The following is a 12,578-nucleotide window of genomic DNA, read 5'->3' on the forward strand; positions in this document are numbered from 1 at the left end:
AAATTGAACCATAAGGGTTACGGGTTGAGGGGGGCCGGCCGGGCCGGGTTTAGTATAATTTTAAGTTTTTTTTTTTTTGGATTTTGTATAAATATTGTAAGTTATAGTATTAATACAAAGTACTAACATAAAGAATACACGGAAGATGGGAAAAAATTGCACTTATAAATTGCAAGTGCTATATTTATTTCAAAATTACAAAATTAAAGTTTGCATTTAAAAAGTAAATTAACAAATAAATAGTAAACTAAATTTTCATGCATAATAAATTAATAATACTTCAAATTAATCTAACAAACTAAATCATTAAGCATAAATACGTCTAATAATTTAAAATAACACAAATTATCTTAAAATCTTAAGATAACACATATATAGCATATTTTAAAAATAATACGTTACCATCATATTCTATGATTTGAGCATTTATAGTATTATAACCTAAATATATACACTATATGTTAAATTCCAACAATTTTAAATTATGTTAATTAGTATACAATAATTGGTATATTCATTGTATATTTATAGTATATTCACATACTTATGGTATATTCATGGTATATTCATGTTATATTCACGTTCCGGGTCGGTCCGGGCCGGGCCGGGCCGGTTAACCGGTTTAACGGCACTGTTCATCTAACGGGTTTTACCGGGCCGGGTAACCCGTTTCAAAAATTTAAACCGTCCAAACCCACCCCAACCCCCCTACCCAGCCCAGCCCCGCCCCACCTTACCGGTCCGGACCGGTTCCGGGTTCTACCGGTCTGGGCCGGTCCGGAACCGGGCTGACCCGGCCCGTTTAACACTCTTAAGTTCAATCGAATGACATTGAAAACTTATCTATCAGTAATGTGAATAGAATTTTACAAAATGACACTGATTTGGCCTCCAAAGATTGCATGATGTCATATCAACTAAATCCCTTATCCGTCTCCGAATAGTTAAGTAGATGCAACTATTCCACTTTGACAAAGATATTCCTCCTATCCTTTTATATGATTGCTAATCATACGATTCAGATCATTAAAGAATTGGAACAACCACCAACCTAAATAAGAAGCAGAACCGCCATAGCCATTCGCAAGAACAGAAGTAGAGAACATTTTTCCATGTATAAAATGTCTAACCAGTTAAAACTGTCTAAACAAGCAGTTAATAGCACAAAGTTCCTCTGCTATGTAGCAGCAGAGACTACTTCTCAAAAGCTATGACAACTAGAACAAAGAAATGACACTACAACATTTTGCCCAAGGGTCTCAATTCCCTCGGCATGCCATCAAAATTCCCAGAATTCACATCAGATTGAAGTAATGGTCTCTTCCCAACTTTCCAGTGTATGCCTTCTGCCAAGTGCTCCTTAGTTGGTGTCAGCATTACAAAGTTTGGATCAGCCCTTTGATAGCTGCAATTTCAAAGATATCAAGCATTAAGAAACTCTTAAAGCGAGTAATGGGCTACAGAGATCCTATGAATTGTTTTTGGGCCAAAAATGAGGATTTCAAGATTTTGGTCCAGGAAAGTTAAGACTTTAGACAAATTAAAATCTAGTAGACGGGATAAATTATCCGGCCTTGCCATCAAAGGATATTCTTAGCCAGCTTTGGCAGCTTGCTGGCTGTAGAACTGGGATCATATACCAATCACAAACGATATGGACTCCATATAGAACTGAAAGATAACCAACCTTCCTTCTCTAATATTGTCAACACGAATGCCAAATCCAAAGGCTGTTGCTCCTTTGGTACGATCTCTAGTAGCTGTCAACCAACCAATATAAACTGATTCTCAGAAACTAATCTTCAAAGAAAGATTAGGCACATACAACATATAATTGCACAGGTTAGGTTTTAAGTTGGGAATATCCATCATCAGCCATTGAGGCTCAACGCGTATGATCTACACCTCTTAATATGAAGATAGAAGGCCTGGGGGATGGGAGACTCCATTTGTTTTATCAACAGTTGGCAAAGAAATCCAACAGAAACTATTTTTTTCCATATCACTTTAGCAAACATTGTGACACTGCGATAAACTAAATAACTTACAACAGTGAAATAAATGAACTGTTTGATTATGTTATATGTCTGGCATAAAATCTCTATTACCTGAAACATTGAAAGTGAAGGAAGGTTTCCACCATGACTTAAACGCCAATGCTAAAGATGAGCTTAGAGGCCCGACCTTCCCCTGTGGCAGTGTAACCTTTGCAGTTATTATCCTTTATTTCAGTTAGTACGTGCAAATGAGCAAAAGATTTAAGAGGTGCTTACCTTAAGCAAGAAATTTTTATTAGCTTGCCAAGATGCAGCAACTTGAAAGGTGGAATCTTGGATGCTGCTTGGAGCTTTCTCATCATTAACCCTACTGCAAAAGTTCACAACCAAGTCAGATCCTACCCTACTCTGGTCAGCCTACAGCTTACTATACTATCTTGGAATACCTCGTCTGCAACTCAAATCCAAAGTCAATATAGTTAGTAATTCCAACTACTTCATCTTCTTCTAGTGGATTTTTCACCTGTCATTACATGAATTATTTGTATTAATACTACTTTAACGAAGCACAGAAAGCTTCCATAAGAATAATGACAAATGCAATTCTCAAAAAAAGAATAATGCCAAGAGCACTAAATCAAAACAAGGAATTCTGATCCCAAGACACGTTCTATTTTTCAAAATTAGATGATGTCATAAATACATCTCAAGCAAAAGCTTTTTAAATTATAAAGAACTTTCATCTTCTCTGTATTTTTCACTGTGATACCCTTTCTGATTTGATTAGTGGTGTGGCCTCTATGGTTTTCCTGTGTACTTCTTTTGCTTTCCAGATTTGGCTATTGCACACAAATCCTGAAGAATTGAACTATACATACTTTCTGCAGTGGCAGATAATTCAATATATGAGGCCTCAACTAAAACTGAGGAATAGTTAGAAGTAACCAAATGTTATATTACACCGGCAATTATACAGCTTCAAATCCATGGATACCATTGATACATTTGATGCACATTTCCTCCTTGACAAATCAACACAAAAAAGACTTATCAACTTTCAAGACCAAGAGAATGCCTTTATGTACCAAATGGGGCATAATAACAGATTAAACAACAAATATCTAAATCCAAAATAAAAGGAAGCTAGTGCAACAGAATTCTTGTGAATCGTTCAGCAAAATTGCACTTTCATTATCATACACTGCTGATATTAACAAATATTACTGCCAGAATAAGTTGAACTTGAGCAACTTCAAAAGGCATATACAAACAGTGATGCTAAACATGTTGAATGGCATTTGCAATTTTTAAAATTCTGATTTCCTCAAGGAAGAGAAGCATACCCTTCTTTGAACCACCACATGTTGATAGAATGAAGCAATAAACTGCAGTAAAAGCTAGGCAATATTAGAGGTTTACCCCAGGTACAAATTACAGGCATGCAATCTAAGACAGTAGCAAATGCATAACCAGCAAGTATAACAACCTAGCCCATAAAACTTCACGAAGTATTCTCCTTTTCCAGCCAAAAATCAGTTTAGAATTACAGGCTCAAATGTCAATAGCAACAAATGAGAACTGGGGTTTTGCAGCAGTAAAGAAATTAGCATACAAGAGATCTTAACTCGCCACAGGTAGAAGAAAATACATCAAACCTGTGAATTTTTAGCAAGCTCAAGACCAAAATTGAAGGATGGGCTCAAAGGGCTGCCTGATCCCACTCCATAGCCAATGGCACAGCTCCAATTTTCTAAGTTCTTATACTTTGCGCCATTTGTGTTTCCAACTATCAAAAGTAAACAGAACCAATAAAGATAATATCCCATATGAATTTTGATAACGGAGTGCATGATAAGATACTTGTTCTTCCTCTCAATCTGCCAGACATTCAGAGACCATATATGGACACATTTTAAGTTATTTCCCTCCTCTTCTTTCTCTCACTCGCTCTGCACGCATGCGTTGCTGGGTTACGAAACAATTTATAAACTGTAAAAGAACATTTTGACTAGATACCCAAGCTTTCTCCTTATGAAACATTGTAATAAGCTTAAAGCACTTCCTCCGTGTGAAGTAGCCAAGCATGTTCACTGCAGATGGCTTCCTTCCAGAGGATCAGAGACATGCATTACACATCTTACTCTTCTGGGAGACCAAGGTCTCATATATGATGCATATTTTGGAAGAATAAGACAAACTGGTAGTACGTAGCGCAGGATAAACAAAACTGTGATGGATCTTTGGCACAAGAACAATTATTTTCTTCTTCTCTTCTTTTTGTTGGAAGGAGCAAATTTCCTAACAAGGAATATACATTGTTTACTAGTGAATATGTAATGAATATTTCTTTACCAAGGAAACTAAATGAGGGAGTAGTATCCACGAAAATTACACTGTGATTCATACTGCACCCCTGTGGTTAACCTTCCCATCTTGCTTATGAGCCATGCGCTTTTGGGAACATCATCTCCCACTGCACCAACATGAGAATTAGTCCATTTATGAATTAAATAAGAACAAATAAAAAATAATTCCATTCGCAGCTGCTTTAAAAGAAATGTCCGGCCCAGAAAACTTCGCAAACCACAAGTTCAAGCAAGAAAAGTTAGCTTATCATTGCATGTCACGTACAAGAGAAAGGCATAAGAGTAGCTCCAACTGAGAGATTTGATGAGCCATATCTCAAACCCATGATTCCATAATCTTTTGAAGATACTCTGGACATTCAAAAGGATCATGTCAGAAATGCAAGTTCATAAGTCTAGACAAACACCTGACACCTGAGTCCCGGTCTATAACAAAATCTAACTAACCTATTCTTTAAAAGTACTGGGAAAATGCCAAAAGCTCCAAACCCAAATTTAGGGTAGAATGCACATGATCTCATCAGCAGGATCCTAGCAAAGAAGCAAAACAAGAAAACAATGGTAGTGTTGTTTTCACTTAAAAAGGAAATGAACTTCTAAAGGAAAGGATTGCGCCTTACGGATCATCATTTGATACGAAAAGGTCGACAAAGGTATGTGGATCCTCAACATCACTGGGACACAATCACCAAGAATTTAACCGCATGTGAGAATCACATTATGGAGATAATAAATCAGCAAGGAGACAAAAGAATTGACAAAAAAAGGTCATAATACCTTTGCCAACGAAATTGTGCATTTCCTACAATTTTCTCTTCAGGTTTGTTGTCAAGTGGGCCTTCAACCTGAGAAGGCTAAGGAAAAACTTTATTCTTGTCAAACTAGCCCGTCATTGAGCCAAGGAAAATGCTGAAAACATACCTAACCATTTATCCATAGCCAACTCTGTTGAAAACACTAGACCGGGCCTAAGGGTATATTTTCACAAGAGACGCTACTGTTGATGATCAAGTTTGAGACGTACGATCATGACAGTGCATAAATAACTCAAGAAGGTGAATTTGACACCATACTGCCTTGACCAGCAGTGAAGGATGCAGAATAATGGCACAGGTGCGGCCACCTACTGCCGCAGCTTGACGTATTTAATTATATATAAGTTAAACAATTTTGAAAAATATATCTGTGCTAAGTTAGAAATATTGTCACGAAGGAGTAATGAACGTTATGGTGCTCCACACCCACTAACTAAAAATCATAAATCTGTCTCTCTGTAGACAATCAGAATCACAAAGCTTTAAATTGACCAGAAAAAACCTATTTAAGTAAAAGCTGCTCTTCATAGTCAATTATGGTGTAAGAAATTTCCCATTTTTTTCCTGAATTATGCCTGCAGGCACATTACAAAAACTAAGAGAGTGGGCAGGACAGAGAAGTCCTAGAATATAAAGTATACTACACAACTAATATAACCAAATTAAATATGCCTGCAGATGGATACAGTTGCAATCAAATCAACGTGTGCATCATCAATTGGCTTAAGCATAATCCTGGTGCTAAAGTGCCTAGCTTCCTCGAAATAATCCTCAAAAAGGCATTTCAATGCCAGTTTCCCAAATAACATGTTATACGATGATTCCAGCATCCTACATTGCAAAAAGACCAATATAACTACATCCTAATGAAAAGCAAAGATACTACCCATAGATATTATAACAAGTAACCAGCTTGTGATTGCTAGATTTGTTATATTTAAGTATATAAATTCTCTTGTAAGTTGGAATTAAGAGGTCTAATCATCTAATTTTCAGGCGTCAGATATTAATTTATTAGTTCTTTTTAAAAGTCCAAAGAGCACAGACTAGCCTCGGAACTTGGATATGGTTTACCAATCGAAGATCCATGGATCACAGACACTATCTCCCCATGGCATTCAATGTGTATTCTTCAAAAATCTCATATATCAATTATGCAACCATTTCAGTTTACCAAGTTCAATGTTAGCTGGATAAGTTAACATTTATCTCTTTCGATGCAACAAGAAATCTTATGCGTTACAAGAGGTTTTACTGGTTTGTTAATATATACAATTCAATTTTTGAAATCCAGAAAACCTTTTTTTTTTTTTTTAAAACCACTCTTCAAGATGTTTTTTCAACATTAGTTTTCAAAAACATGTTAAATGAAAAAGAGATTTGGAGATATATATGTTTCATCTTTCATTCCTAAAATAATCAAAAGTCTCAAAAAAAAAAAAAATTATCTAAATAAAATTTCTTTTGCACAAATCTTTTCTCCAAAAAGAATTTCTAAATATTCCTATTTTAACAGAACACGTGCAAGAAAATACTCAAAAGAAAAAGAAGCTCGACTTTCCAATAATAATGATAATAGTAATCAAGAGATGGAGTAATTATTTTAAATTAAAGCTAACATTATGACGAAACGACATCAAACGAAGTGAATTGTGGAAAATGAGTATTGAGGTTAAAAGTAACGGACCTTGTACGGGCAGAGAGAGGAGGAAAATCGAAGAGCGGCGGAACTAACACCATAGGCGGTGGAGGTTCTGCGGCGGCCGACCACAAGTTCCCCATCACTCGCTCTTTTTCCCACTTAATTAATTATTCTAAACTGAACAAAAGAAGAACCCTGTCGATGTGATGAAATATGAATGAATGTGTGAATTGAACAACAGAAAAAGGAGGTTAGGGAAATACCGAAACCTCCGAACCCTTTCCCCGGGCATTTCTCTTCCTTACCGCGACTGTTTCAACCTTTCAAATGGCGCCGATTCAGTGACATGGCATCTGAAATTAAATACCACGTCACATCAAGGATCCCACAACTAAATCTTCAGTCGTTATATTAGCACTACTATTAGCACCGGCGCGAACGCTAACTATGTCAACTATATGAGTTATTTGGAATATATGTACATAATCTTAAAATTTAAACCTTTTCAATAAATATTGATAATCATTGGATATTAATAAGAAACACTATATGAAAAAGATTAACGATTTCTCAAATCTCCTAGTCATAATTCCATTTTTTAGGGTGTCATTGGATCCTAAAAATAATACAAAGCAAAATAATAACTTATATTTATGAAAAAATAATCAAAGGTTGAGACTATGAAGGACTTTTGGATACGACTTGACTCTTTCACTATTACTTGAACTCTTATTTGGTGTGTATTTCAAAAACTATTTTTATTTTAAAATTTCAGTTTCTAAAACTTTATATTTCAATAATAATTATTTTTATAATAATGTAAGTCAAAATATTATCCTTAATTCAAAACTCATTTTAGTCGACTATCTAAAAATTTAAAAAATTATTTAGCTAGTGAACTATTATCCCCAATATGACTCCATTTTGATATTTGACATTAACCATGTTAAATATCTGAGTTATTTAAATTATATATGAATAACCTTAAAATTTAAACCTTCTAGAAAATTATAGATAATCGTTAGATATTAATTAAGAAACACTAAATGAAAAAAAACTAACTCGTAGTGATAATTTTATTTTTGCACAATTCTTATGGTGTCATTGAAACCCAAAAATAGCCACAAAGCGCAATAATAACTCGTATTTATGGCAAAACACAAAGGTTGACACAATATGAAGGATTCTTTGTTTATGACGTGACTCTTTACTACGACTTGAACTATTATTTGGTATGCTGTTATCCTTAAAAAATATTTCTATTTAAAATTCCAATTTCTAAAACTTTATATATATTTCAATAATGATTATCTTTATAATGATGCAAGTGAAGATATTATCCTTAATTTAAAATCACTTTAATCGGCTATCTAAAAATTTAAATAATTCTTTAGCCGGTAAAACTTTATTTCAGTATGACTCCATTTTGAGTTAGTCCATATCTCTAGCCACATATTTTAAATTTTAAATACACTATGTATACAGATTTTTTGTTCTTTGAATCACTAAATGTTAAATTAGTTGATTGTTATTATATAACATTGCATATATTATCGTAAATTTGCAAAGTAGTTTTTTCTCGACACCATACTTGGGTTAACTCAATGCGAACTACTCAAATTGCATTTAATTTTAAATTCGAATATCATATCAGTTTGTTAGTAATAGTGATATTTTAAAAACGACACACAATGTAAATTTAAAAAAATATTTTAAAAAAATATTCTAAAATATCTTTATCTCATAATCTATTTATTTTTGAAAAAATATTTGAAATCGATAAGATCAGCTTTCAAATTTTTATACTCAACAAAGATGAAACAGAAGATGAAATTCGTTGTCATCTCTTATTTCTAGATTTTAGATTTTTCTTCCTCTTTTTTTTCTAAATTTTTTTCTTTTATATTTATTTTTTATGACTTTTTTATTTTGTTACAAAAAATTAATTTATTTCTATAAAAGGATGAGTTTTAATAGAAATTGTCTACATAAGAAATTTTATTTATATTTTAGTCTTTGGTTGAGATTCTTTCATATTTTTCTTTTGGCTTTATCTAATCAACCTAAATAGGTGCTCACCCAACCACTTAAATTAAAAAATTGAAGGATGTGCAATTTATATATAATTCATATATAATATGTGTATAATCGTGTGTTACCGGTGTATCATCTATGTATATTAGCTATAGAAAGTAAACAATACATCTGGCCGGATATTTATATTAATATTCCATAGGATTTCGGTTTCTTGATTTTATCTGTGATAGAATTTTTATTATAATAATTTTAAAAACTCTCTACTAAAATTCAAAAATATTTTATCTTTTTATTTTTAAAATTACATTATATGTTAAAAAATAATCTCATTTGAATAATTTATTTACATTTTAAAAAAAATATTTCAAGTCATACCAATGGTGCTGATGTTTCAACCTTTCAAATGGCGCCGATTCAGTGACGTGGCATCTGAAATTAAGTACCGCGCTACATCGAGGATCCCACAACTAAATCTTCAGTCGTTATATTACCATACGAAAATGATTGAAGATGGTGAAAAAAAATGTACACTAGAACCTCTCTAAATTAATATTGTACCATGCAATATTATAATTTTGTAAATGTATTATTTAATCGATAGATTAATATTTATTAATTTAGAGAATTTTTTGAGATTCAATAAAAGTTAATTTTGATTACATCAAAATCATTGTATCTTACTAATTTTGATCTTGGTTACTGCAATAAAATAGATATCAATAGTCTGTTGGATTACCCAAGTGAAAATGATACATGTTCAGAGGTCCAGAGCTTAGAATCGAATCCCTGGTGTTCGTGTAGATGGTGCAAGTCCCTAAATTGACCATACTAGAATTGGCTGCCCTAATGTGTTGTGTTGAGAGATTCATGTTCTACAATTATTCTAGATGTTTATCATGTTATCATGCTATTTGAGAATGTGTTAAAGATAGGGAATATGTGCTAAAATGCCTAGACTTCAAGTTGAGTTTGAATAAAGGTTATTATGCCTAAGTATGTGAAAGCCTTTATACACCTATGATCTGTAATTGCTCTCGTGTGTACTCAATATCTTGAAATAAAATGCTCGTTTGTTGAAAATGATAATAATAATGTGAAATGTGGAAAAGATCTTGCACTATGTAATACGGCCAAAAGCCAAGGTATGATATAAAAATTGTGGCCACTAGTGCCGATGAATTGATATATGTGAGAGAAATATGAAATGAGAGGATCGATGGAAAAATGGTAATGTCTTGGGTGAGACGGCCTATTCGATCGGGCTGTGATCGGACGTCATGCCGCACACATGGTGGTACTATGCTGGAAACTGAAATTAGAAATGGAAATTGGAATTGTGATTGTGGTGAATGTCTCCAATGAGACGACCTAGCCGATCAGGTCGTGATCGGACTCCGTATAAAAGTACGGTGGTAATGTGAATGATGAGGTATCGATACTAATGATGCTCCAATTTAAAGCCATTGAAAATTACTTGAAAGCTTATGTGATCCTTAATTTGGTGTTGTGGTGTTGCTTAAGGCTTTTATTGATTTTATGATTAGTTTCTTCTTGTATTATTATTCTTTCTAATGAGATGGTGTTTAGTCATACATACTAGTACTATTCGACAGTACTAACGTCCCTTTTACCGGGGGCGCTACTTCTTTAAATGGATATAGGTGGTTCCATAGCAAACAGTGTTGATCGCAACTAGTGGTGCATCGTCATCATCTTCCCAGCAACCTTGATGAGCCCCATTTCTTCCCGGGTTTATGTAGTATATCTTTTGTTTATATGTTATCACGTTTTGAGATATAGCCGGGGCCTTTTTGCTGGCATTGTTATAATTCTCTTTTGTATCTTTAGAGGCTCCGTAGACACTATGTGGGTTGTATAAGGCTATTGGAAAGGCCAATGGTAAAACTCTTGTTCCACTCAATCGCAAGGATGTGTGTATTTTGAAACTTAAAAATGATGTAATCTATAAAGCGATTTAGTAATGTTTACATGATCTTCCCAGTGTTTTAATAATGAAAGCATGTCCTCTTTTGATCATAAGTGAGCTGGGTACAAAGTGTCGAACAGGCTTGCTCAGTCGGGTTTACTCGGTTGAGTGCCGGTCGTGCCCCTTGATTTTAGGGGCGTGACAGCTACATCAATTATACACGCGGCATAATTTAAGTGGTCATTGCATTGACGTGCCATGTCATTTGACACGTGACATGGACCTTGGGCTAGTGGAGCGGGCTCATCACTTGAAGACCAACTCGATGGACTAGCGCAATGAATTTAAACTTTAATTTAAATCCAGATATTGGACTTAAGTAATTTAATCTTAATTTGGGATTGATATTTGTTGAATATAGGAATATATCAAATTTAGTATGGACTTTAATCCCGTAAAATGCACATATCTACAAATGCCTCCTACTTTAAGATTTGTCGAAATGTAAATTTGTTGAACACGAGACAAGGCTTGAAGTACTGTAAAGACAATTATGTTTAGCCTTCAAAATAAAGACATCGATCACTTCGACCATTTTTAACTTTCCAATGAAGCATGCAATTGAAGCCGTAGTTGGGCCGTGTGACTTGCATTTACTTTCCGTCCATCCTCTTGCCATGTATGAATTAAATTCATTAGGGAAACTCTTCTCCCTCTTGAACTTGAAAAATCCTTTCATCAAATATTGTATAAACAATATTGTGATATTATGTGGCAAAGTAATATCCTTCGGACAAAGTGCAACAATCAAACTTAGAACAATCCACGTGGAAGAAACGCTTAATTGACATCTATATCCAAAGGAGCTATAGTTATTGCTCCCACATATTGACTTAGAGGGTGTTTGGCTAAGCTTATAAACTGGTCAAACTAGCTTATAAGCACTTTTCGGCTTATCTACGCGTTTGGTAAAGTTAAAAGTGCTTAATCTATGTGATTGTGTATTAATCATTGAGCTGTATGTAATAAATGAGGACATATCAAATTTTTGGTGTATTATTTTCTTAGTGTTGTGGTGATGAAGACAATGTTTGTTTCTCTTCAAATATTTTGTCCTATTTATATTATATGTTTAAACTGAACTTTCATACTCAGTCATATTTATTCATTTTATATCATATCGCAATCTCTGTTGCTATTTATTGACATATCATATCATCATTTTTGGCTAGTTTCATGACCTTGTGAGCCCGAGAGACCGGAGAGTTTTATGACTAAGTGAGGCCCGAGGGCCTGATTGTGAATTATATTTATGGGATCGGGCTGCACGCCGCAATATGCTTTATTGAATTATGTCTGGATCTGGTTTATTATACGCTTGGGCTGAAGGAGCCTCTCTGGAGTTTGTGCACACCCCCAATGAGCGCAGTTGATTTATATTTTGAGGGATGAATCTTCCCTGGGCATGGATCTTGCCTGAATCATTAATATTTGGGGATGGATCTTTCCTTAGGCTGGATTGGCCTTATACAGTACTGAGTGACTGACTGTCAGTTGATATATATATATATATATATATATATATATATATATATATACAGTACTGAGTGACTGAGCATGTATAGTGATTGCGCATGATGAGTGCAAAGTATGAGATAGTGAGATTGAGTACTCTAAGAGTGTGAGTACATGAGTTCATCACTGAGATACATTGCATTTGACATGTGTACTTGAGATACATTCATAGAGATGCATTTCTTTTCTTGCTACCCGTACTTTTGTATGACATTCTAT

General features: G+C 34.2%; 1 protein-coding gene across 3 annotated transcripts; it reads right to left on the reverse strand.

Moving 5' to 3' along the window:
* Nucleotides 1-1,052: 1,052 nt before the first annotated feature.
* LOC109239672 lies at nt 1,053-7,249 on the reverse strand. 3 transcript variants are annotated; one of them, XM_019406259.1, is made up of 15 exons: nt 7,084-7,249; nt 6,866-6,992; nt 5,865-6,009; nt 5,141-5,208; nt 4,984-5,037; nt 4,811-4,894; nt 4,629-4,714; nt 4,390-4,470; nt 3,653-3,783; nt 3,341-3,382; nt 2,444-2,520; nt 2,274-2,367; nt 2,109-2,190; nt 1,688-1,760; nt 1,053-1,405 (listed from the first exon to the last, which is right to left on the reverse strand). In XM_019406259.1, the coding sequence occupies exons 2-15, from the start codon at nt 6,958-6,960 to the stop codon at nt 1,237-1,239; spliced, it is 1,281 nt and encodes a 426-aa protein (XP_019261804.1). In that variant the 5' UTR covers nt 6,961-6,992; nt 7,084-7,249; the 3' UTR covers nt 1,053-1,236. The 3 variants fall into 3 exon arrangements, with proteins under 3 accessions (XP_019261804.1, XP_019261801.1, XP_019261802.1); XM_019406256.1 differs by having other exon boundaries at nt 6,866-6,997; XM_019406257.1 differs by having other exon boundaries at nt 6,866-7,249.
* Nucleotides 7,250-12,578: the final 5,329 nt, after the last annotated feature.

This window comes from Nicotiana attenuata, unplaced genomic scaffold (genome assembly GCF_001879085.1).
Source record: "Nicotiana attenuata strain UT unplaced genomic scaffold, NIATTr2, whole genome shotgun sequence".
NCBI classification, from domain to species: domain Eukaryota; kingdom Viridiplantae; phylum Streptophyta; class Magnoliopsida; order Solanales; family Solanaceae; genus Nicotiana; species Nicotiana attenuata.